At 36.7% G+C, this 22,514-nt stretch overlaps 1 protein-coding gene across 2 annotated transcripts in view; it reads right to left on the bottom strand.

Moving 5' to 3' along the window:
* The window catches only part of LOC110858273 (glutamate-gated chloride channel), a 42,270-nt gene that overhangs the window by 3,153 nt on the left and 16,603 nt on the right, over window positions 1-22,514 (bottom strand). Inside the window, exons 4-9 of one of the 2 annotated variants that reach the window (XM_022106977.2) lie at window positions 16,876-16,940; window positions 2,489-2,558; window positions 2,054-2,222; window positions 1,131-1,213; window positions 423-557; window positions 105-334 (exon numbers count right to left, since the gene is read on the bottom strand). In XM_022106977.2, the coding sequence (XP_021962669.1) occupies window positions 105-334; window positions 423-557; window positions 1,131-1,213; window positions 2,054-2,222; window positions 2,489-2,558; window positions 16,876-16,940 (752 nt within the window). Of the gene's footprint in view, window positions 1-104; window positions 335-422; window positions 558-1,130; window positions 1,214-2,053; window positions 2,223-2,488; window positions 2,559-11,305; window positions 11,371-16,875; window positions 16,941-22,514 lie in introns of both variants that reach the window. The other variant, XM_035858442.1, reaches the window with a different exon arrangement.

The following is a 22,514-nucleotide window of genomic DNA, read 5'->3' as shown; positions in this document are numbered from 1 at the left end:
ACGCTGATAGATCTCCATTGTTGGTAAAAAAGAGCTAAATTTATTCCGCAAAAAAACGCCGTATTTTTCAGACTAATCTTCACATCGTAAGTGAAGGGACGCACCTTCGTATAGGAGACGGGTGGGAGGGTCTGGTTAATACCGGACGTCTGTGTGGCCATGGTGAGAAGTGTGGTAACGCCGAGGGAGACTCTGGCCGGGACGGCGCTCTGGTCCAACCAGAAGCTCACCCACGACACGATCACCAACATGCAACACGGGATGTAAATCTGGATCAAATAGTAGGAAAACTCTCGCTTGAAGAGGAGGTCAACTCGGAGGCAGCTGTAGGTTCCTGTACCACACGGATTTATTTAGTAATCAGTTGAGTTATTATAATTTTGGCCAATTTTCCACCAGAATTGGAGCCAGTATTTTATTACCCGTGTTGGTCATGGAGTCGCAGTAGTCGGTGGTGAATTCCTCCAACGCAAAGCGAGGCAGATGTAAGTCCGACGTGACTTGGACGGGGTCCAGTGGTTTCCACTTGAATATTAAATCCTCAGTCGTCCACCCATCTATAAAAAATTGCACTAGAGTTTACACCTGAATTTACAAAATAAGTAATGGCTACGTTGGAAAACATAAATTAACGTTACATAATTATGTAGCATTGGCTAATTATTCATTATCAGAGGGCGGATATGTATTTATTTTCAACTTTTTCATTTGATAACCACCAACGGTCAAACTTTGTGCGTGTGTAGCCTAACTCTTACATACATCATAAAAATTTCAAAATATTTTTTCATATTTCTAGATTTTCAGACATATAAATAATTCCGCTATTATTTGAAAAATACGAAAATCTTACATATTTTTTTCAAAAATATGTTCATGTTTTGAAAATATTTCAATGAAGAAACGATTATTTTTGCTTTGAAGAAATTGGATTGCAAAAATTCAAAGCATGGCATATTTTCAAAAATACAAATCTTGTGAAAATTCGTATTTCTGTTTTTTTCGGTACACATTTCATACATATTTTGGCATTTTTCGGAATTATTAAATACATACATATTTCCGCAATTTTTCGTAAATACATACATACCCGCCCTGTGGTAATTATAGAGTGAATCTGGTAATCTTACAGCTAGCCATGCGGAGGGAACACGTCTGCTTGTCGAGCGGGTAGAGCTTCAGAATCATGGGGCAGGAAAGTGTGAGCGAGATTCTGCAAACAAATGACAATAATACAGAAACGAAAATCATGTCAGCTTTAAATTCGCGACTGGTTCTTCCCAAGGAGAAAGTCATTTGCATCCCGTGACATTTATGACTCGGTCGTGGGTTTGCCCTTTTGGGGCGAGATGGATTGGGACACGTCATATGCATGCAAATAATAAATCAGGTCGTTCTAAGGACACAGTGTGCTTGTCGTGAAATATATACTGCACATTTCACCCAGTTTATTAACCTAGTCAAAATTTGGGCAGATTTTCTGCAGAAATTTGACCCTCTTTTCTCCAGTAAGATTGTATGCAGGGCGATTTGTGGGTTAAATTCAGCAATTTTCTGGAGGATTATGCGACAAAAATTTCTTACAGAAATTTGGCCCAATTTTCTGCACAAAACCTTTATGCGGGATGATCGATTCAGAAAACTAAAGCTTATGTGTAATTATGCGCATATGATTCTGCAGAATAAATCTCATACAAATTTTCGGCAGGATTATATACAAAAAGTATACAACGTACTGTAGAATTACGGTTCTGCATAATATAAAAACCGGTAAAAATTGTGTGCAGGCTTGCGTAAAAAAAATTACGAAAATACAATATGCATCGAGCTTTCGTAAATTACCGCAGAATTCGAGACAGTAATTTCTACTCGGGGCCACAGCTAAAAATGATCACATTTTCGCGAAATTGACGTCCCCCAAATTCGTACCCCACTGAAGAGATGTCACGGTGTGATTTTCTTCCATTTTGACGCAACCCTATCCCCACTTGATCAATAATTCATCCCCGACTTTTGATTTTGCTGGAGATGGTGTAATTTCCCTCTCACTCACCGAATACTGTAGAGGACTTCGCCATTAGGAAATATCCGGATGTAGACGTTTGGCATGATAATGTTATGCAAATGACCTTGCTTCTCATTTGAAAAGAACAAATCCGGCATCCACACTCGTGCAGAGTCCGTTAACGTGAGATACCGTAAATTCGTGGCGTTCAGCTTACCTTGAAAATTAAAATAAATAATTATTAAAATTGAGGAAATGGTTGTCCCAGTCTTTCTGTTCTTGTGAAGGGCAAGAAATTGCAAGACATTGCAAAAAATATGCGCCATCCCGCCTCGCGCCATGGCGTCGGGGCGTAGTTTCTTTTGCCTTGAATTTCTTGCTGGTCAAAATAACTACCTACAAGAACCCACTTTCTTCCCGTTATTTCTGGCAATTGCTTACTTTCACCCTGGATTGTACTGTAAATTAACATGTGTCACTTACTATTTGGATGGTCGAACCGCAACCTGTCATCGAGCCATTGTTCTCTGAAAGTTAGCTGGACGCTGTACTCCTGCAGAGGGAGAAGTAAAACGAGGCGGCAAAAAACCGGGTTATAAAATTGTCATACTTTTCCCACTCATAAAAACTATGAAATAGGAAAGAGTGAAAAATAGGGACTCGGTGGGTTTAACAGGAGAAAGTTTTGGGAAGAAGGTGACGGTGTTTGTGTTAGTTGTATCCGAAATTGTAGTGTAAATAGAGAAAAAGATAAAGAATTGCGTCATCTGTGGGTGAAAGTACGGGGAGAAAGTTTCCGTTTCGGAGACTAAACAAGATACGAAATAGTGCGATTTGGGTTCATTTGGTTACAAAATTGCTGCAAAATTACAACCTACCCTCCATTCATACAGAGTCGAACTTTTACAGAAATTAAGGAACTACGCCACTTCTGGTCTCAAATTCCCTCAAATCATACTTTCTAAAGACTTTGAGACTGGCAGTGCCGTAATTTCTCAGAATTCTCAATTTCCATAAAAGTTCAACTCTCCCTGAATGTAGAGTACATGCAAAAATATCTCTCTCAGTAAAACTAATTTTCCTTGGAATACAAAATTTAGAAAGGAACGAGAAGAAACATGAAATATTTCCAAATTATTCTCACCGACAGGTAGCAATTTTACTGCAAAAAGTATGTGTTGTGTAGACATAAGTGGTGGTGGTGGTGAGGGTATTGTTCAGGTTGAGAGAGAGAGAGAGAGTACAAGAGACGAGACAAAAGAGAGAGAGAAAGGAAGGAAGAAGAACAAGATGCAGTGGTGAATATTATTTGGTTGGTTGGTGGGGAAAGGTGAAAGGGAGTGAAAGCAAGAGAAAGAGAGAGACGATTCATGGCGGTGGTGGCTGTGGTGACATAATTCTCGTCAGCATAACACTCTAATTTCATGCACATTTCACACCAACCACCGCGCTCATACTTAACCAGGAGTAAGCCATTGTTCGGCATGATTACGTAAAGCTCGAGCTAAATAGACAAGTATGTTGGCTAGGTTAGGGTGAGAACTTGAAAAGTGGGGATGTGTAGGTTTACCGTAATAATTTGTTATCGATGAGGTAAATGCACTCTTAAAAATAGCATTATTTTTAAGAGCAAAATCGGCAGAACTACACATCACCACTCCACAAATTCGAGGAATAGCACAGCATAGCAGATAAATTAGTGGAAGTTAGTGAAAGCATGGTGAAAGCAGTTACTTCAATTTTTCGTAATTTTCAATGTTCAGAAACGGAGATTTTTCAGCCAGTAAGCGATGCATCCTCATGTCACGAGCAGAAGAGGAAGAAGAAGAATAAATGCAAAAAATATTTATTCATTTATCGAGCACAAAGTTAACTCGAGAAACTAATTCGCGTAAATTCGTCCTGGGTGGTCGATCGACTAGTTTTGGTGAGAGTTTGCCAAATTTTAGGAAAGTTTTAAATTTCAAAAATTCATAACCATATTTTTTTTCATACGTATGCATCACCGTGAACTTTGACCTACTCAAGTAAATAAGATATGGTATAAGGTAGCCAAGCAGAGTTGAGTCAGATCAACGTTTCTGAAAACCCGGTAGGAGCCGATCAGTTTTTTATTTTGAAGAGATTACGACCCAATCTATTTTACGGATTTTCAAAAATATCCGGTCCAACACAATCCGTTCTTCGATTTTCAAAAAATTATCCGACCTAATCCTTGCTTGTGTTTTCAGGAATATCCGATCCGATTCTTGAATTTAAAAGACTGTTCGATTCGCTTCTCGGATTTAGAAAAATATTGATCCATTTCTTTACATTTAAAAAGATACCCGATGAAATCGGATCTGATCAGGGCACAGGTTATCCAAAAAACGGGTATCCGACTCAACTCTGGTGAAAAGGTATGGCTGACCATGCTGAGAGAGAGAGAAAGTCTGAGCGGAAAGTAGAGTGGAGAGAAAGAGAACAAAGCGGACGGAGAAAGTCCAGCAATCCATTTCTTTTCAAGGAGAGTGCATACTTTCACCATGAAATCCTTCCCCTTCCAGCGGAGAAAATCCCACAAAAATTCGTCATCCGGACAGTAAAGTTGACAGGGTAGTTACGCCTCGTTAGAGCAAACATATATGAAAACCTACTTGACACCAAACATTTGCCCTTTCTCTCTCTCCAACAATATTTCATTTTTCCCAACAGAAAAAAAAATCTCTCCAACTTTCCCTACACTGAATTACGTACGTATAGCTCTTTTCTTCAATCAGGGAGTAAATTGTGGTAAAGCGATTCTCAATTTCATACTCATTACTGAAATTATAACCGTATTTCTAAATACAAACCTTTCCCGGTATTATTTCCTAATTATTTAATCTCACCTTTGTATCAACCACGAACAACAACGTCAGAGAGAAATAGAGACAAAAAGAGGATTAAGTTATTAAAACGTAATCTACACTCTAACAAATTATTAAAATGTACTCTAAACTCTAACAAATTTTATCACCGGATCATTACCGACCGGTAACTATATATATGTGGCTCTACCGGACGGTAATCATACACCACCGAAGGTAAATTACTCATTACTAGCTCGGTGGAAGTAAGCACACGACCACCAAAGTCGATAGGGTCACGTCTATAACCAGGTACGCAATTCTGTCTTTATTACCAAGCTTGGTAATAATTTGGTCTGTCTTCTTACCAATCATTTCTCCCCGAACGTATGAATAACTCGGGACAAGTCTAGGTTTTGGTAGGGAATTTCAACCCTGCAAAAGGCCCGGATGACAGCTTGTTTTCGAGTGGGTACGGTGTGAAAGAGAATAAAAGTGAAAGCTTATTAGTGAAAGTTGAGTGGGTCGTATTTATTGTACGTATTGTGCGGCAGCCATTACGCAGCTTAATTCAGTTGTGTGTCATTATATCAATACCAACAAATATTATTATCCTTGCCATTGTGCAATTCCACAGTTTCGAAAGCGCTTACGGTGTAACAAGGACACAATTTGCAACAGCAGCAGCACGAGCAGAACGGCATGATGGAAATATTTTGGGTTTTCACGTCACTTAAAAACCTCGCTTTGCAGCACATCTTCGAAAGTTTGCAATGTTCGTGAAATCGGTTTCGTGAATTATATAATCTAAATAGAAATAGTATTTTCAAAATTAGAGATGGGTTGGGTGACATTTTGAAAACCTGACTCGGTTAATTTTTAAATCCGACCCCACAAACCCGATTTGGTTACGGGGGGGTCGGGTTTTACCGGGCTGACCCTTGACCCGACTCACCTCTAGAATTAAAATTCACCGTAAATAAATTCCCTCTTATTTCACATATTTCGTAAAAAAAATAAAGCAATCTGATCGGTTGCCATAGCCAAATTTTATGCAGCTGCGAAGATAAATTACAAAGCGACGTTTACGAAGTTGACGTGAATACCCATCACATTATATATTTAAACACGTATTGTGCGACGAATCATTAATTTTGTAGGGTTCACATTTCTTAATTAATACATCGTCGCTAAAATAGAACATTAACGCGTCGTGATTTAGTACAGCTAAATATTTATTCGTTTTTAACTTGCTGCTTGTGTTGAACGTGAATTTTTTTAAGTAAATTATAAACATCACGGAAACAAGGAGATAAGTAAAAAAAATAAAACAAGGATAAGACCAGCCAGTAGCCGCATATCCAGCAGCAACAGCGTATTTGGTGTGAGACACAGAAAAGTAAAAAGTGAAAGTGACATAGACGGAAAGAGAAAGTGCGGTTTAGAAGAAGAGAAGAAGATAGAAGAACAATTAAGTATTATTAAGTTTTTCGGGAAATATTTTCATTTTATAGATTTCTGATTTTTTTATGAACAAACTCTTGATCTTTAAACAATGTTGGCAAAGTTGGCTAACTTTTGCCATCCTGATTTAATAGTGATCCGGCTATGACTGACTCGTTAATAAATAGAATTTCATTTCGAAATGCAGCCCCTATTTCATCATATTTTGGTATCTAATTTAAATTTAATAGAAACGAAACCATACAAAGTTCGGCGTTAGGTTAAACCTTGAAAAGTCTGTAATTATCAAATTATGTGATCTTCTAACTATCACTATGAAAGATGTGTGTTACTGCAATTGTGTAGAGTTTTGGTAGACAAAATAATACGCATTTTTACATTTTTACGAGAGTAAGAAGGCAAAAATACATTCAGAAAGACGCGAGGGAGATTTTTGCTTGAAAAAATAGTACTCTAAATAGTACAAAATAGTATAAACACTTATGAATTTCAAGGATTGGATTGATCACACATTTCAAACTTATTAATTTCTATAGCTTTCTCCAAAGTGGAATAAGTCATGTATGTAGAAGTTTTCGTTTAGACCGGTTTTCTCCGGTTTTATCTGCACTGATCAAAACGGATGGAGGCGAAGAGAAAGTCAAGTGGGATTGATTGATGAAGATTTCCAAGTTGCTGAGACAGGGTTCGAACTCTCCCGAGTAAAAAATTTAACGGCTTGAAATTTTACCCAATTTTATACGTATGTAGAGCGATTGGTATGGAAAATTATGTACAGCTATGCACACACACTTCTGAAGAATGAAACCGACAGGAATTTTGTGTACCAAAAAAATATGCAGAATACAATATGCATCCAGCTTTTGTCGATTACTGCAGAATTCGACACAGTGATTTCTACTCGGGAAATCCTACACTTGGAGAAACTCGTGTATTCAAGGCCAAAAATCACCACGCCCATTTTGCGAGGAAAAAGTAGATACAAATTCATACTTAAATGACCAACTTATGATTGATTTTTACTCTTTGACAGATGAACAGTTTATTACTGTAGGTACATACACCGCAAATCTTAATAAAAAATTAAATTTTAAATAGTTCATGTTACACACTTAATCACGCTTCATAACTTTGAAACCCTACACTTTTCTCCAGCAAAATGATTTCGTCTTAAGCTGAAATTGTGGATTCTTTTTCATATGTAAAATTCTATTCTTACTTATTGCCGCTGATATATGTAAGGAATCGGCTCGACCTCTTTTCTCCTCGTCAAAGTGAAAGAATAATATTTTCAGGGATTTGTAAACCCGTCAATTTGTCACTTTTCTACTTTTTTGGGGGAATAAGAAGAATTCCATCCATGAATAACGTTTTATCCTTTTCCTAAAAAAACACGTGTAATCATAATTTCGAAATCTTACATAGTAAAGAAGCAAATATATGGCACTCGCATAATTTGATCCTTAAATTTTGAGGATCAATAAAGATCCCGATTTTGTATTTTCCTTTGAACTAAATATTTCCTGGAATGGATTTTGCTCTTGAAATGACTCAATATTTTTTCCTGAAGAAATCCGCGGAACTGTTGATATTTACCTTTTTCAAGGTTCCATTTTTAATAATTTTATGATCCGATTGTTACCGGTGGAGGTAAATACTATTCAATTCTACCACTTCCGTAATAATTTATCATGGAAGAGTACAAAATGTATAAAAGCTAAATCCGGCTCGTCAGTCCAAACACTCCGGTAATAAAAATATTACCGACACCGGAGGCAATTTGTTACCATCAGAAGACAACTTATCACTATAGTGTTATCGCGCGGTAACAATCATATCACAAAATTATTAAGAGGTTGTATTTCTACTCACAAATCTATTAAGTCCAATGCTCCAGAGTAATACCCAAGTTTTATAGTGCGACATTGACGACATCCACGAGACGCTGTATTTAAATAAGGTCTCAATTTCCACGGATTTGACGTGTCCCAAAAATCAAGCTGAAATCCATTTCTTTAGAGAAATATGATTCTGCAGATTATGTATTCAAAGTGATGTGATGCCATCGTGTCAACTTTTCGCAATCGTGCTCACGGCGGATTTACACACATTTTCCAATACTTTCTTTCCCTCCTTCCCTGCAGACATAGACGTGTAAAACATGCACATTAACAAGATAACTATGATATTGCTCTCTTTTTTTACGCGATATCTTCTCATCTCAAATGTATGTCAGGTCGATCGTGGGATACGGGGCAAGTTTTCGACTTTGTCTCCATCCAGCTTGCGGCACAATTTCAGCCAAACTTTCTCCAGACAAAGACGCAAATGTAAATTCTTCAGAGCCATCCATATATTTCATACGTATTTGTACAGTGACAAATGCTCAGAAACAATGCATACTTTCTTGGGGAACTTGAACTGCTTTCGTGTAGAAATTTTATCTGCAGGAATTTGGCACGATTTTATACACAAAAATATTATGTTGAGCGATTTATGCAGAAAAACATTATGCAGGGTGATTTATGCAGAAAAACATTATGCAGAGCGATTTATGCAGAAAAACATTATGCAGAGCGATTTATGCAGAGCGATTTATGCAGAAACACATTATGCAGTGCGATTTTTGCAGAAAAATATTATGCAGAAAATAGGCAGAACTATACACATAGCGTTCTGCAGAATAAAACCCATTACAACCTTGGTCAAGACTATACAAAAAAATATGCAGAATATTTACAATACTCATCGAGCTTTTGCCGATTTCTGCAGAATTCGACAGAGTGATTTCTCCCCAAGAAATGGTAATCTGAGAGTAGGAAATCTTGTATTCAAGGCCACCAACAAAGATATTTCGCTGCGCCCATTTACTTTGCGAGGAGAAAGTAGATACAAGATCCTACTTGAAGTGAAAGCAAATACGTATTAGTCGCAGATAGATTGACACAGGGGAAAGAGACAGATTAAAATTTACATTTATATAACGAAATGTAAATCAGAGTGGGCACGGCCAATGTTTGAAGAGTGGCTTATTGAAATCCAACCTCGCGAGTGGGTGGAAAACCTAACATTGGAAATATAACAGGACTGCTCGTGATAATTGTCCTTGTCAGACCTGCCATGAAAATTAAGTGCTCTGCTCAGGTAGAAATTTAATATTTAATATCAGTTTCTCGCTAATATTATGCAGAACAGGCGGTGAGTAAAGGTTGCCTCAGTTTTAATTAAACTGCAATCCACGAGAATGAGTGATAAGCATATCCAGCGGTGATAAATTAATACCAAATTATTTAGAGTGTATAGGGAAAACCCATTATTATAAACCGCATTCGTTGTTGAAAAGGGAGCAGATTTAGAAACGGAGAAAGCAAATACGTAGGAAATCCGAGATGAAGTTGGTTTGGAGCAGGTGAAAGCAGTCGAGAAAAAAATGGGAACCACGGTTTCTTGCCTTCACCATGGTATCCAGTCGTATCCAGTTTTGTCTGGTGTATGGTTTCGGGGGGCTGGCGAGTATGCTAAATTAGTTATCTATCTGCAAACAGAGTTGGCGGCTAGGTTAGACATTGTTCTCCTCGCAAGGAGCCAGACGAGGACGGAGAAAGTCAATTGTGCACGAAGAAGAACGAGACATGCTTTCTCCATCCGTCCCAAGGCTGCCACCTTAACAATTCCTTCAGAAAGGATTTCTTTTCAGGGGAACCTTTTTGTAATAGAAGGTTCTACTCTTTACCGGACTGGTGTTACCGACCTGGTAAAATATATACTTGAATAAATGCACACTCTCCCGGTGAAGTCTTGCCAAAAGGTGAGTTGAAGTTTAGCTGACCTAACCGTAAATTTGAGATACCATATCTCGACCCAAACAAGGATAAGTGCATATCCGATGGACCAGATGGAAATCTGGGTGTGGAGATAAAAAAAAGTCATTCTTTGTGACCCTGGCGCGGTTTGGGCTTTTTCGAATTTAGACTATTCGCTATTTCATAATTTCCCAATTTCTCATCCGATTTTCATGAAATTTCGAGACACATTCCTCCTCGGTGTTGTCCACACCCATCGCCATGACCGAATTATGTCGCCCTATTAAAATTTCTCGTCCGATTTACAACTCAACGCACGTGACTTTAGCTCGATTTAAAGGGAAAGACTACTGTTTGATGATAATGATGAATTGGGAGGAGGAACATGTATCCCTTTCGAAGAGCATGTGGACATGTGTTCCCCTTCCACCATGGTTCCCATAACTTTCCCCGTGTCTCATTTATCTCGACTCATGTAACGCGCAATAAATAAAGGTCTCCACTCCATTTTTACCACAATGGAATGAATCCGAGGAAAATAAATGACCAGGTCAACCCTCGTGACACGAGAAAGCGTGGTCACGGTCAATGTGTGATCAATCCAGGCCAAGGTATCCTTTTGAAAAAGTATTATTTCAGACATGGCTTTTCTCCAGACTTGAAGTTCGTAAGATTTTTATTTTTGTGAAAATTTCTGAATTTGGTTTACTTTTTTGCACAGGTTGACTTCTGAGGGCAAATTTAAAGGATTTCGTACACTAATTTAACACCTTTCGTACTTGAGATTGTGAAAACTGTTTGAAGAAAACAGCAATTTTTTTGTATTTAACTTCTGCAAAAATTTATAGAAATTTCCAAATTTGATCGTATACGAATTTATCACCAATAATATAATTTGCACGTGGTGCTGGAAAATCAGGTGAAAAGATCTCAACAATTTTTCTTATGTACAAATTTCCGAATTTGGTTTACTCATATTTTTTGTCCAAGTGCCAGGCCAAATTATTTAGTCTTACTGCGTATCGAATGCACAATGTGTGTAAAGAAAGAGAAAGTTGGTGAAAGTTAAGAAGAAGAGAAAAAAGAAGTAAGAAAAAGACAATGGATTTTGTTTTCTAGGCAAAAGACGCGGATTTTTGGTATGTGGAGAAAGTTTGTGTTTTTTTGTGCACACGGACCACAAAACAGATTATTTGTCCACTTACCATTTCATAATCATCGATCTTGCTGATGGATCGAAGATACAAATTGACAGATACTTCAGTCGGTCCTGCGTACAACGCATTTTCAAAAATAGAAATCACCGATTCAAATTTTTTATTAGAAAAATCATTAAAAAAATTGTGACAGAATTGTGTTTTTGTATTATTAGATGTCTTCTTGACAGACAATTAACTTACAAAACGAGGGAAAGATGTGATCTCAAATAGATGACAAATTCCCCTCATCGCATCATATTTCATCTCTGAAACGCAAAATATTTCGTTCCAAGACTTGTTTGTTGTTTTGTTTTCAAGCGTTTATTTATCCTAGATTTGTTTGCTTTTTTGCATGCGAGCATTTATCTACTAGCTAAAAACTATGAGCTAACTTTATTTAAGAGACGCATTTATTTTACTTTTTACCTTAAAAATTTATAATTGGGAGTAGATTGTTACGCGTTTTCTCTCGTTTGAGCTACTCTTCTCTTTATTGTGCGCATCCGACAAAAAATTGGAGATAAAAAGAAGGACAGCCATATTTTGCAACTGCTTTTTTTTGAAAAATAACCCGAATAAAATAACTTTTTCTCTATTAATTCAGAACTATATATAAGTGATTTTTACTCAGGATGTTCCCTAATTTCGAACATAAGCTTATTTAGTTCCCTAGAATCAAAAATGTCACCGGGTTGACAAAACAATTCGGTACCATCTGGGTAATAAGTAAATATGAAAATTTTACCAAATTTACTTTACTGGAGATAATTATCTCCAGGATGTGATTTATTTCCTGCTTAGATTTCCCCGACCTGTGATTGCTTTCTCTGCGTGTTTGTATTTATTTTGTAGGTACGTGGTCCTCGGAGTAATTACGGGATTTGCTTAGTTTTCCCCCATTTGTTTGCCTTGCACTGCAGACTGGAAGACAAACAGGTAACGAAAATCCACTGCAGCGGATGAGTGGAATAAATAAAGGGGAGAGAAAGCGGCCCGAGTGAAAGCGAGCGAGTGGATGAGGAAGCATTAAAAGGACTTTCACTCTGCAAGGAAGGGATCCCATTCGGAGGCTCATTCTCTGTTTGCTTGCCTACTTATTTGCTTTGTCCTTATTTTCCAGAGGGTTTCACGAGTCCCAGGGTGGCAGGGAAAATGGTTTTTCTCTATTTTGATGGTCTATATTTATCTAGTTTAAGGTAGGACTCGATGACGACTCGACGGCAAAATCGGCACGTTTTTGATCATTTTGTTCGGTTCTTGGAATTTATTTTAGAATTCGGGACGACAAGTTTCTAGTCAGTGAGGTGATTGATAGAATGAGGTGAGTTTTTAAGCCAGTTTAGACGATTTCTAATTTTTCGGAGGACTTTCCTCCTTCCAAAAGTATCAAAATCTGGAGTGTATTTTTGAAAAATTGGAATGATTTGCTCTGAAAACTTATCGTTAAATTCCTAGTGTTTAGAAATTATTAAAAATGTAATAAATTTGACGATGAGTCGAGTCATCGAGTCCTACGTTATCCAGATTTTACATAAATTTGAAAAAAGTGAGATTTTGAATAAAAAAAGACAAATTTCAATTCGAATTCTTCCAGTGGAAAGCTAAATAGATGAAAATTTTGTTTAGTTTTTATCAAATTCGTATCATTTGAAAAACCAAAAACTGCCATGACGAATGACGAAAACGAAAAACGAATGACGACCATGTTTCTCCTCCTCTATGCAGGGGGACAAAGAAAAGAAAGAATAATAGAATAGAATTTCGCTGAATGTAATGAAAAAGTTGTGTGCGTCACGATCCGGACCAAATGCTGTCAAGCCGTTACTAAATTTTTGTAAGGTTCCCAATTTTATTTTATGGCGAAATGAATGATGATTTCTTACTTACAAAGAGTGTGAAATGGCGGGGATTCTAGTTTTAGCCCGCTTTATTACAGAAATTATTACGAAATTTGTAAATGAAGAAATATAACATGTAAGGAAACATTTAAAATCGAAGGTTTTTACTCCGTCTCATAAAAACACAGTCAAAATATTTTTTAAAGTGTAACTTACGAAAGAAAATTCAATTTGAGAAATTATGACGAAATCGAGAAATTAAGGAGAAAATAAGTAACGACATATTACACTTTCCTACGTAACAGTCCAACCAAATATTTTAAATTGAAAGTACAAACTTTTTTTCGTAGTATAAGGAATAAGTTTGTGCAAAAATTTAACTCTTGAGCGCAGACAGACACAAACTTTTTTTTTTCTTTTCTTGGAGGAGATCAAAAGTTAATCCTGTTTTGGAAAGCGATTTCGCTTTTACTTTCACGGTATCGTCGCAACGAGCAAATAATAATTTAGCTATGGTAATAAAATGTTAGTCTGGGGGCTGTTCAAAGATAACGGTTTCAGGGTAGGATAGGATACCCGGGTAAAAATTTGGACAGCTTTCTGAAATTGACCAAATTTCCTGCAGAAAAAAACTTTATACAGGAGCGAATTGTGGGTAAAACTATGCTTAGAATTTTGCACATATGGTTTTGCAGAACAAAACGCATGGAAATTTTATGTAAAAAAAGTATGCAAAATACAATATGCATAGAGTTTTTATTTCTACTCGGTCCCTAGAAAAAATATGAAACGCGTTCCGGCAGAAATTTGGATTAATTTTCTACAAAAAACATTTTATAGCGGTTTACACAGAAAACTGCAGAATTATGCATATGTCGTTCTGTAGAATAAAACCGATAGAAATTTTCTAGAAGATTATGTAAACTAAATTATGCAGAATGTAATATGCATCGAGCTTTTGTCGATTACTGTAGAATTCGACACGTTGATTTCTACTCGTAATAAAATCGCGTACATTTTGCTGACGCGATGTAGGGACGGTCGGACGGAAAGAGGAATAAAACTTTATTCAGGGTTTAACTTGGCTGATAAAAATGTATAGGCTGCCATTTTCCGTCGGCAGAGAAAGTTTATGCTTTCTGGGTGGTCGTTATTGAGTTGAAATGTCATTTTAAGTGTCACTCATCCAACTTCGTTTTTTCCTGGTTCTTAAATTTCTGGATAAACTAGAAATGAAATTGCGACAATATTCTAAGTAAATCAAAGTTTTGAAACGAAAATAAAATAAAAATAGGAGGAAAGTTGTGCCATATTTGAGTTAAAATTATGTACACGATTTTTGTAAAATGATGAAATCACAACTTTTGTCCCGGGCCAATTATTGAATTTTGTACAAACGGTAAAGTTCCTCACTTTGGAAGACAACTCTTGCAACGATGTAACAATATTTCTCTCCAAATTATCTCCTAATTGGGAGACATCGAATTATTTACATTTGCCTGGCCAATTTTTTTTTGCTCTGAATTATCTATTCGTCAAATTCCATTTCCTGGAAAACTGATGGAAAGTTGAGACATAAAGTTCCATCCAACCGTGTACGTATGTATGCAAATTAGGCAGTCATCGTTACTCCGGATGGATGCATAAGTGGCAAGTGCTTCCTTACAGAAAATGTGATGGAATATGTACGACACGAGGGGCCGCGCATGTGTGGTGTGACACGCAAATTTGTGGCAAATTTTACAATCCCGGGATTGTCGTTTTCTTTAGAAAATGAGGTGAATGGCATCTTTTTTGCACGGCACGAGAATAAATTTTACGACGCCGTCGTGCTTAATGTTTGACGGAATGGACACTAATATTGTGATGAGATGCAGTCCCCTTTTACGAGCTGGGTTAGGCATCGTACATGTATTATGTCAGCGAAAAGGTGGGTGTTTGGTTTTTGGTCGCGTAGGTATTGTATGTACTCGTGTTAAACTTAAGATGAGTATAAGTTTGGTGGTCTAAAAATCGCATTTTTTTGATAACATAATATATGGACGTTCCCCACCAAGTAAGCATAAAATATATGTAAAAGTAAGAAGATGTGGATGACTCAACGGTAAATAACGTAGATATGAGAGTTGCTAATAGTTTGTTACCTCTTTACGTTTTTTTAGCCTTTATTTAGATTTATGCATAATTTTCTAGTTTTATTTTTTTACTGGTTTGAGCTCTGATTAATCAGTATAACTCGGAAAATAACAGGTTGTACAAGTTTTCATTTTACGAAACAGAAATCGTCCATTTATCTTACCAGTTATTGAGAACTTCGATGTCACCGTTATTTTTGAGGTTACACGTCAATAACGCCAGTACGATTGGGATTGTGAAATTGAAACTAAAATCTCCAATTTTACACCATTGATTGGTCGGTCTCTCGGGATACGCACAGAATAAAGAGAGAGGGAACGAGAGTGAAAAAATCAAAATATTTACGTATTTAAGTTGCAAATTGAAGTATTTATAGGTTGCAAATTTTTGCAACATTTTGCTAGCAAATTGAATTTGAAGGTGATAATAAAAAAATTGGTGAAAATCATGACATGACAAAAGTTAGTTAGTTAATGAATCGATTATTAAGATAATAAATATGGATGCAAATAAAAGGGTGCATGCATTAAAAAATCTTCTCCTCCTCGGGTTATATACTTAATTTCGTCGTTAAGTTATATTTATTTTCACTCCGCTGTTTGTACCCTTTTTTCTTTACTATTCGTTCAAAATTACATAAAAAGGAGTGAAGTACTCAAAATTTTTAAACGGTAAAAAAACGGCCAAGCAAACTAGTTTTTTAAACGAAAATCAAGGTGAAAATCGGAAAATATTGGAAATATTTTTAAACAAAACCACGTCACTGAAAGGAATCATCTACCAAATAACCTTTCATATCCTTTACAGCGTATTAATTTTGAATGAATGCTTACAAAATCTCAAAGTTTCCCAAAAATTTCGAGGAGGGCAAGATTTTTAGATTTTTAGTTTATTAGTAAAATAATTAATTTCATAACGAAGTAATTAATTAATGAATAAATCTTCAATCAAACTCGTCCATAGAGAAGTAAGCTAAATAATGAAAGGAACTTATCCGAACAAGTCATACGTATAATGTCGACCCAAACAAAATTTATTTACTAGGAGGCTGATAGAGAATAATTGACTACACTATTCTAATTAGAGGAGGGAAGAAAAAGGGGGATATTTAAATAGGAGCAGTATTTAGTAACAACTAGCTAACTAATAGTTTGGGGCGTCATTTTATCAAGCTTTTACTTTCTTGCTGGCTTGCTCACTAAGACATTCTCACAAAAAAGTACGGGGGATATGATACTCAAAACTAGATAATCAAAAGTGAAAGCTCGGAAGGGGGGAAAAATTATGTCGTAATTTTTTAGGAATTTTATTTGGATTTAACTACAAATTTGGGAAAAGTCGTGGAGAAAGATTTCTCTTTTTACATGAGAAATATTTACGATGGGAAAACTAAGAATTTTTTTAAGGAAAAGTTTAAAAGGATGAGCGAGAGAGAGGAGTCTGCTATTCTATTTTGGATCTATGGCTTTTAAATTTGGCGCCATTTAATTTTTGGTACTGGGGTTTTGTAGGATGAGAGAGAGAGGAGTCTGCTAATCTAATTTATGGATGGATTTTAAATTTTTGGCGCCATTTTTGGTACTGGGTGCCTCACCCACTTACCATTTTAACGTCATCAATTGTCGCTATGCTTCTCACATACAAGTTGACACTAACGATCGTGGGGCCTACGGCATAATAAAATTCGACAAGGTAAAAATATTATTTCTTCGTAACCTGGACAATCTTTAGAGCGTCGTTTAAGTTTAAATAATTTGCATATTAATATTATTCCGTTGTCTTGGTTACGTTAAATTAAAATTAACATTGTTCCGTTGTCTTGGGTAGGCGGATAATTAATTTTGGTTATTTAGTGCAGAGGTCGACGCCGAAAAAGCGACAAAATTGGCCGCCGAAGGCAATTGGTCGGCGTCAACGTATGATTCAATGGTAATTTTTGTAGCCATATTTGTACTTTAAAAGTACTTATTTTGGAATTTTGACCACTTATTTTTGCTTATATTGTTTTTACACCGACGTTTTTTTAGTTACCATGACAACAAACTCGTTTTAAATAGTTAAGCTTTTTTTCTGTAGTTAAAACCACCAGCACCACTTTCACCACCACGACTTTCACCAAATACACATTGTCATCTAATCGGTCTCGTCGCCCAAAGTTTGCTTTACACATGGAGAAACCGACCACAAATTTTCGAAGCTGTTGTTGCTCTCATGTTTTCACCTCGGTGGTCGTGACGAGGGGAAAGTTTGCCATTCTGTGCGTGAAGGATGTCGCTGCTCACTTTCTCCTCGTGATTTTGCCCCCTTTGCGCCACATCTTATGGCACACAGCCTGCTTTGATTCCAGTTAATTGCACAGTATAGAAATCCACCATGGAACCTCAATTTATTTCTCTTGTGAAGTCAGTCATCGTAATTGGAGCGAGGCTTGGTACATAGACATGAAATTTAATCCATCCCTTTCATATTAAGGGTGCATTTTGATCGTCGGATTGGGAATAGTATTTCACTACTGAGTTTTTTTTTCATCTGGCTAAAAATTTGAATGGTTTTCTTGTAGAAAGCTGGCCATATTTTGTACATAGAAACGTTATGCAGAGCGATTTGTGGGGAAAATTATGCGCAAAATTATGCACATGCAGATGAAATGCATAGGATTTTCGGCGGGATTATGTAAAATAAATTATGCAAAATACATTATTTGTCGAGCTTTTGTGCCTTATTTTCTCCAGAAAGATTTTATGCAGAGCGATTTGTGCAAGAAGCTTTGCAGAATTATAAGTTCTTGAGAATGAAACCAATACTCATTTTGTAAAGGATTATGTAAAAAAAATAAGAAAAATACAATGCGCATCAAAATTTTGTCTATTACTGCACAATTCCACGCAGTACTTTCTACTTAGAAAGTTTCATCAAAAATGTAATGAAATAAACCATTTCTTGAGATTTATTATTCAACCAGAATTAAGCTAAAAGAAGACAGTTGACTGATTTTATGATAAAAGAACTTGATTACGTAAAACCCTGAAATTATTTTGGACCAAAAGATAAGTGTCCTTATTGCACACCCTGTTCGCCAAGGTGCAGTTTTCTCCCCCCTATTTTCTCCGCCTGCACTGCATCATGTCTCCACTTTGCAGTGTTTTCGAAGGGCTGTCGTGTTTTTAGAGAGTGATAAATCTCCTTGTAAAGAGGATCGAGTGTGTGTAGCGGATCGACTTTCTCTTCTACACTTTCCCTCCATCATTATTATTTTCACATCCTCCACAAATTGATTTCTCTTCGAGAGACCAAACCCCCGCCTACTTTCCACTTTCCAGACAGACGAGCCAACTTCGTAGTGGGGCATGCTAACTTGGTAATAAACGGTATGCTAGCCGTATTGAATAATATGTTTTGTGACCAATTTTGGTAACCAGAGTTTATTGGTAAAGGAGTATTACCAAAATTATAATTTCACTTGACCCTATCGGGGTACCTTGAAGCTACAAAACTAAAATTCCTGTATTTAGTGCATATTTTATGTCCAGTTTTATCTAACTGATTGATAACAAGAGAGTTGAGCTTGGTGGTGAAGCAGTATTACCAAAATTAGAATTTGAATAGTAAAATTCGGTGAGGTCACATATGTGCCAGGATGGTATTGATTTGGTCGTAATTTCCTACCGGGTTGGTAATAAATATCTTGTTTATGAGTGGTAAATTTTTCATTGACACAACTCTATTAACGGTAGAGTCATATGTACACGTACTCTGGAGAGTAATGATACCATTTTTCTAAGAGTGCCAACTGTATTGAATTTGCCGTGACCAATTTTATCTGATTCGTAATAAGGAATTTATTAGTAAAACAGTCTTTACCAAATCTAAGATTTTAATAGAACACTTGGTGGAGCTACTGAAATTACAATTTATAAATTTAGCAGCAAAACTAGGTAAGGATTTTATCCCAAAAATATATGAACTGAAGTAGAATATTGCAAATAATCCGGTAATAAGCATGACATTAAATTCGAGGAATAACGGTATCTTGGTTACCACCAAGTTGTTGGTAATTGGTAAATCAATGTTACCAAAATTACAATTCGTACCAAATTGGAGAAGGATTGTGATTTTGTCCCCAAATTACAAACCCTTAAAAATAATGAAGTAAGTGAACTAGTGAACGCGACTCGTCTGTATTTTACCCGGAGGAGAAAGTCAGCTCATTTATATATACTTTCTCAATCTCCGGATCCAGGCAAATTGCACAATCTGATTTTTTTCTAGAAAAAACAGCGTGACATATTTTCCTTCTCGACGAAATGATTCATTACTTCCCGCCATGACGCCGACAGCTATTGCTACCTCGTCCAGATTATGAGGACATGCTCATAATTTCCTGGCTTACTTTACTTTCTCCACTCATTTTTTTGCTCGGGATGAGGGAAAAAATGTGATTAATTACTACTCTCACTCTTCTTCCACCATAAATCTCGACTCGTAGTCATTAAATTGTGCAGGGTTTCGGTGTGGTTTTAACCATTGTCTAAAACTGGTTGAGTTTCGGATACGCTGAATTTTGAATGTGAATTTGAAAAGTGTTTCAAAATAGAAAATGGTGCAAAATGTGGCAAGTTCTTCATTACTCAATCGTTGAATAATTTGTTGACATGTTTTGAATATTTTGTTGCGCAATACGGCCTGGTTTTGAAAATTTCTTACGTAAAGAACTATGTTAAAACAAAAGTTTTTCCAGATTTCCTGGTATTATAAAATCAAAATGTACAAAATTAATGGGAGATTGTGATTATCTGTACGTACATAGATTTGCGAAGGTCGTTAATGAAGAACTCGTAGCATTTTGCCCCGTTTTGCAATGTTGTATGTTTTTGGGCAGCTTGGGACTCTTTTGGACATTATACACAGTTCGAGGCGCTTTTGGACATTTTGGGACGCTTTTCGACAATGACGCTTTTGGATATTTTGGACGTCCAAAATTATTTCTCCCAGTTTTGTCTACTTTTAGACAGCCTCCAGTCCAAAACTACTTTTGGCCTTGCACAACGAAACACTGGATATACGAAATCTCTCTCTAATGGACCCACCTGAACTAATATTTAGTGCCAGCTTCACACATACGTGCCGCCGCTAAGAATTCCTCGCTTAGTGAAAGTAATCTCTCTGTTTATTTGCTTTCCTCAAATCTCATCACGACTATTTTGGGCTCCTATCGCGTGTCAGAATGCAGTAAAATGTGTAATTGTTGACCCAGTTGTTTTTACACTAAAATCCATTATTAGACACACGAGATATGAACGAATTACATATTTTGAAAGGCGAGATGTGCCTAGAAAATTATTTGTGCGAATGACGCATGAAATTTCTCCCTGTGTGTGAAGGGCGGACGGAGAGAGAAAGTTACACAAGATGGATAAATACACCCTTAAAAAATCTGGTATTAAATTATTACTGGCCGGAGTACACTATTATCACCGTAATAACGAGCATCATCATTTAGTAATGTTTTATTACTGAAAAATTTACCACCCAGAAACTAACTACTACCAATCCGGTAGGAAATTACCACCAAATCAATACCAGTACGGAAACTCTACCAGATTTTTGACAGTGCACGTTACATAACGGGCTCCAGCTTCCATTTCGTTATTACGGAGAGAGAGAGAGAGAGATTCAATTTGGTGCCTGCCCTGCCTTTCTCTTCATTAGGTTTCGTTTCCCATTTCACCAAATATGTAAGCACCTCCGTCGGGACGAAGGTTCTCTGTCGGAGGAGGCTATGCACGTAAATTTGTAAATATTCATGGGACGGATGGATGGATGAGCAAGTTCATATCGCAGTTGTGATGGTGATGACAGCGGAATTATTTATGTAACAGGGTCGATGAGACGGGCAGTAGGGATGTGATGGATTTTGTACGTTTTGAAATTTGGTATGGAATACTTTCCCTGCAAAAGAGAAAGACGTCATCCTTCCTGTGCAGCCCTTGGTTGTGTAAATTCATTCAAATTTTAAATGGTGTGCCTCTACATTTTCGAAATGTCAAGGTTGTTTTATATTTGGGGGTTGTTCATAAATTATGTATTTTTTAATAGAGAAGTTGAGCTGGAGAAAATTTTTGTGATTGTGGTAGCAATTTTGACTGTAGATGGATTACCTGTTATATATTTACAGTCACAATTATAATCACAGTCAGAAAAAAATACTCCTGCGCAACCTCTCTAATAACGGAAAAACCGCAATTTCATTATAGAGTTAGATCTCCACCTCTCGCGTTACACAATTTATGAATGGCCCCTCGTACAAAACCTGATTTTCTCCCCTAATCTAGTTTCGTTTTAAGCAAGTTTTGTATTTTATTGGGAACAATGATCTCTCTCATTTACGACTTGTATTGTTAAAATGTCACACTTTCTGGTGAGAGAGGAGACTGTTTCGTTTGGGACGCGGAGATCGTGACGAAAGTGTGATTAGGGCGACAGGTCCTATATTCCCCGCCTGTCAGGAGAAGAGTGCTTTCCTCATATTTATTTATGATCGCTGTAAACGGGAACATTTCCAGATTCATTCTGGTTTAGAGCGTAAACCAGCCAATATTTCGAACCTAAAATATTCATAAGTTTTCAGAAATTCGGGATTTCCTTCTGGAAATTTTATCTTTTTCAAAATATTTACTTATTTTGATTCCTTCGCGGAACATTGATTGAGTGAAACTTTCTCTATAAATGGGATTGAATGGAACGAATTATTTCGAAAAATGGTAAAATTGGTGCAAACCACGGAAACAAATATATTTTTAGACCCATTTTGTTTGTAAGTTTTCCTAACTAATTCCGCATTCAATATGTAGTTTTCTTAAGAAATGTACGTATAGGATTTATTGGACGGAATAAACACTGCCGAAATAGACAAAGTGTACAAAAAGTAGGCACATCAAAACCTTTGAGTTTATCGCGTCAAGAGAAAACCTCATCAAAAGGAGGCCTTCAAATAGACGAGACGGATTTCGTGTGTGTGGTGAAAGTGGGACTCAATGAGAAACTGAAACCTTTCATGTGTGGACGAGAATCTGCTCATCGACAGACACCCGTCTGAAAATCTGAACGGTTTTCGTGCAGAAATTTGGCCCGATTTTGTGCAGATATGTATGCAACTCAATTTTTTAGAAAATATTTACGAAAAGAAACTAATGCAGGAAACTTTGCAGAATTATGCACGTTACAATTCTGCAGAATAAAAC

Source organism: Folsomia candida, unplaced genomic scaffold (assembly GCF_002217175.1).
Source record: "Folsomia candida strain VU population unplaced genomic scaffold, ASM221717v1 Fcan01_Sc020, whole genome shotgun sequence".
In the NCBI taxonomy this organism is placed as follows: Eukaryota; Metazoa; Arthropoda; class Collembola; order Entomobryomorpha; family Isotomidae; genus Folsomia; species Folsomia candida.
This window is presented reverse-complemented; position numbering and strand designations above follow the sequence as displayed.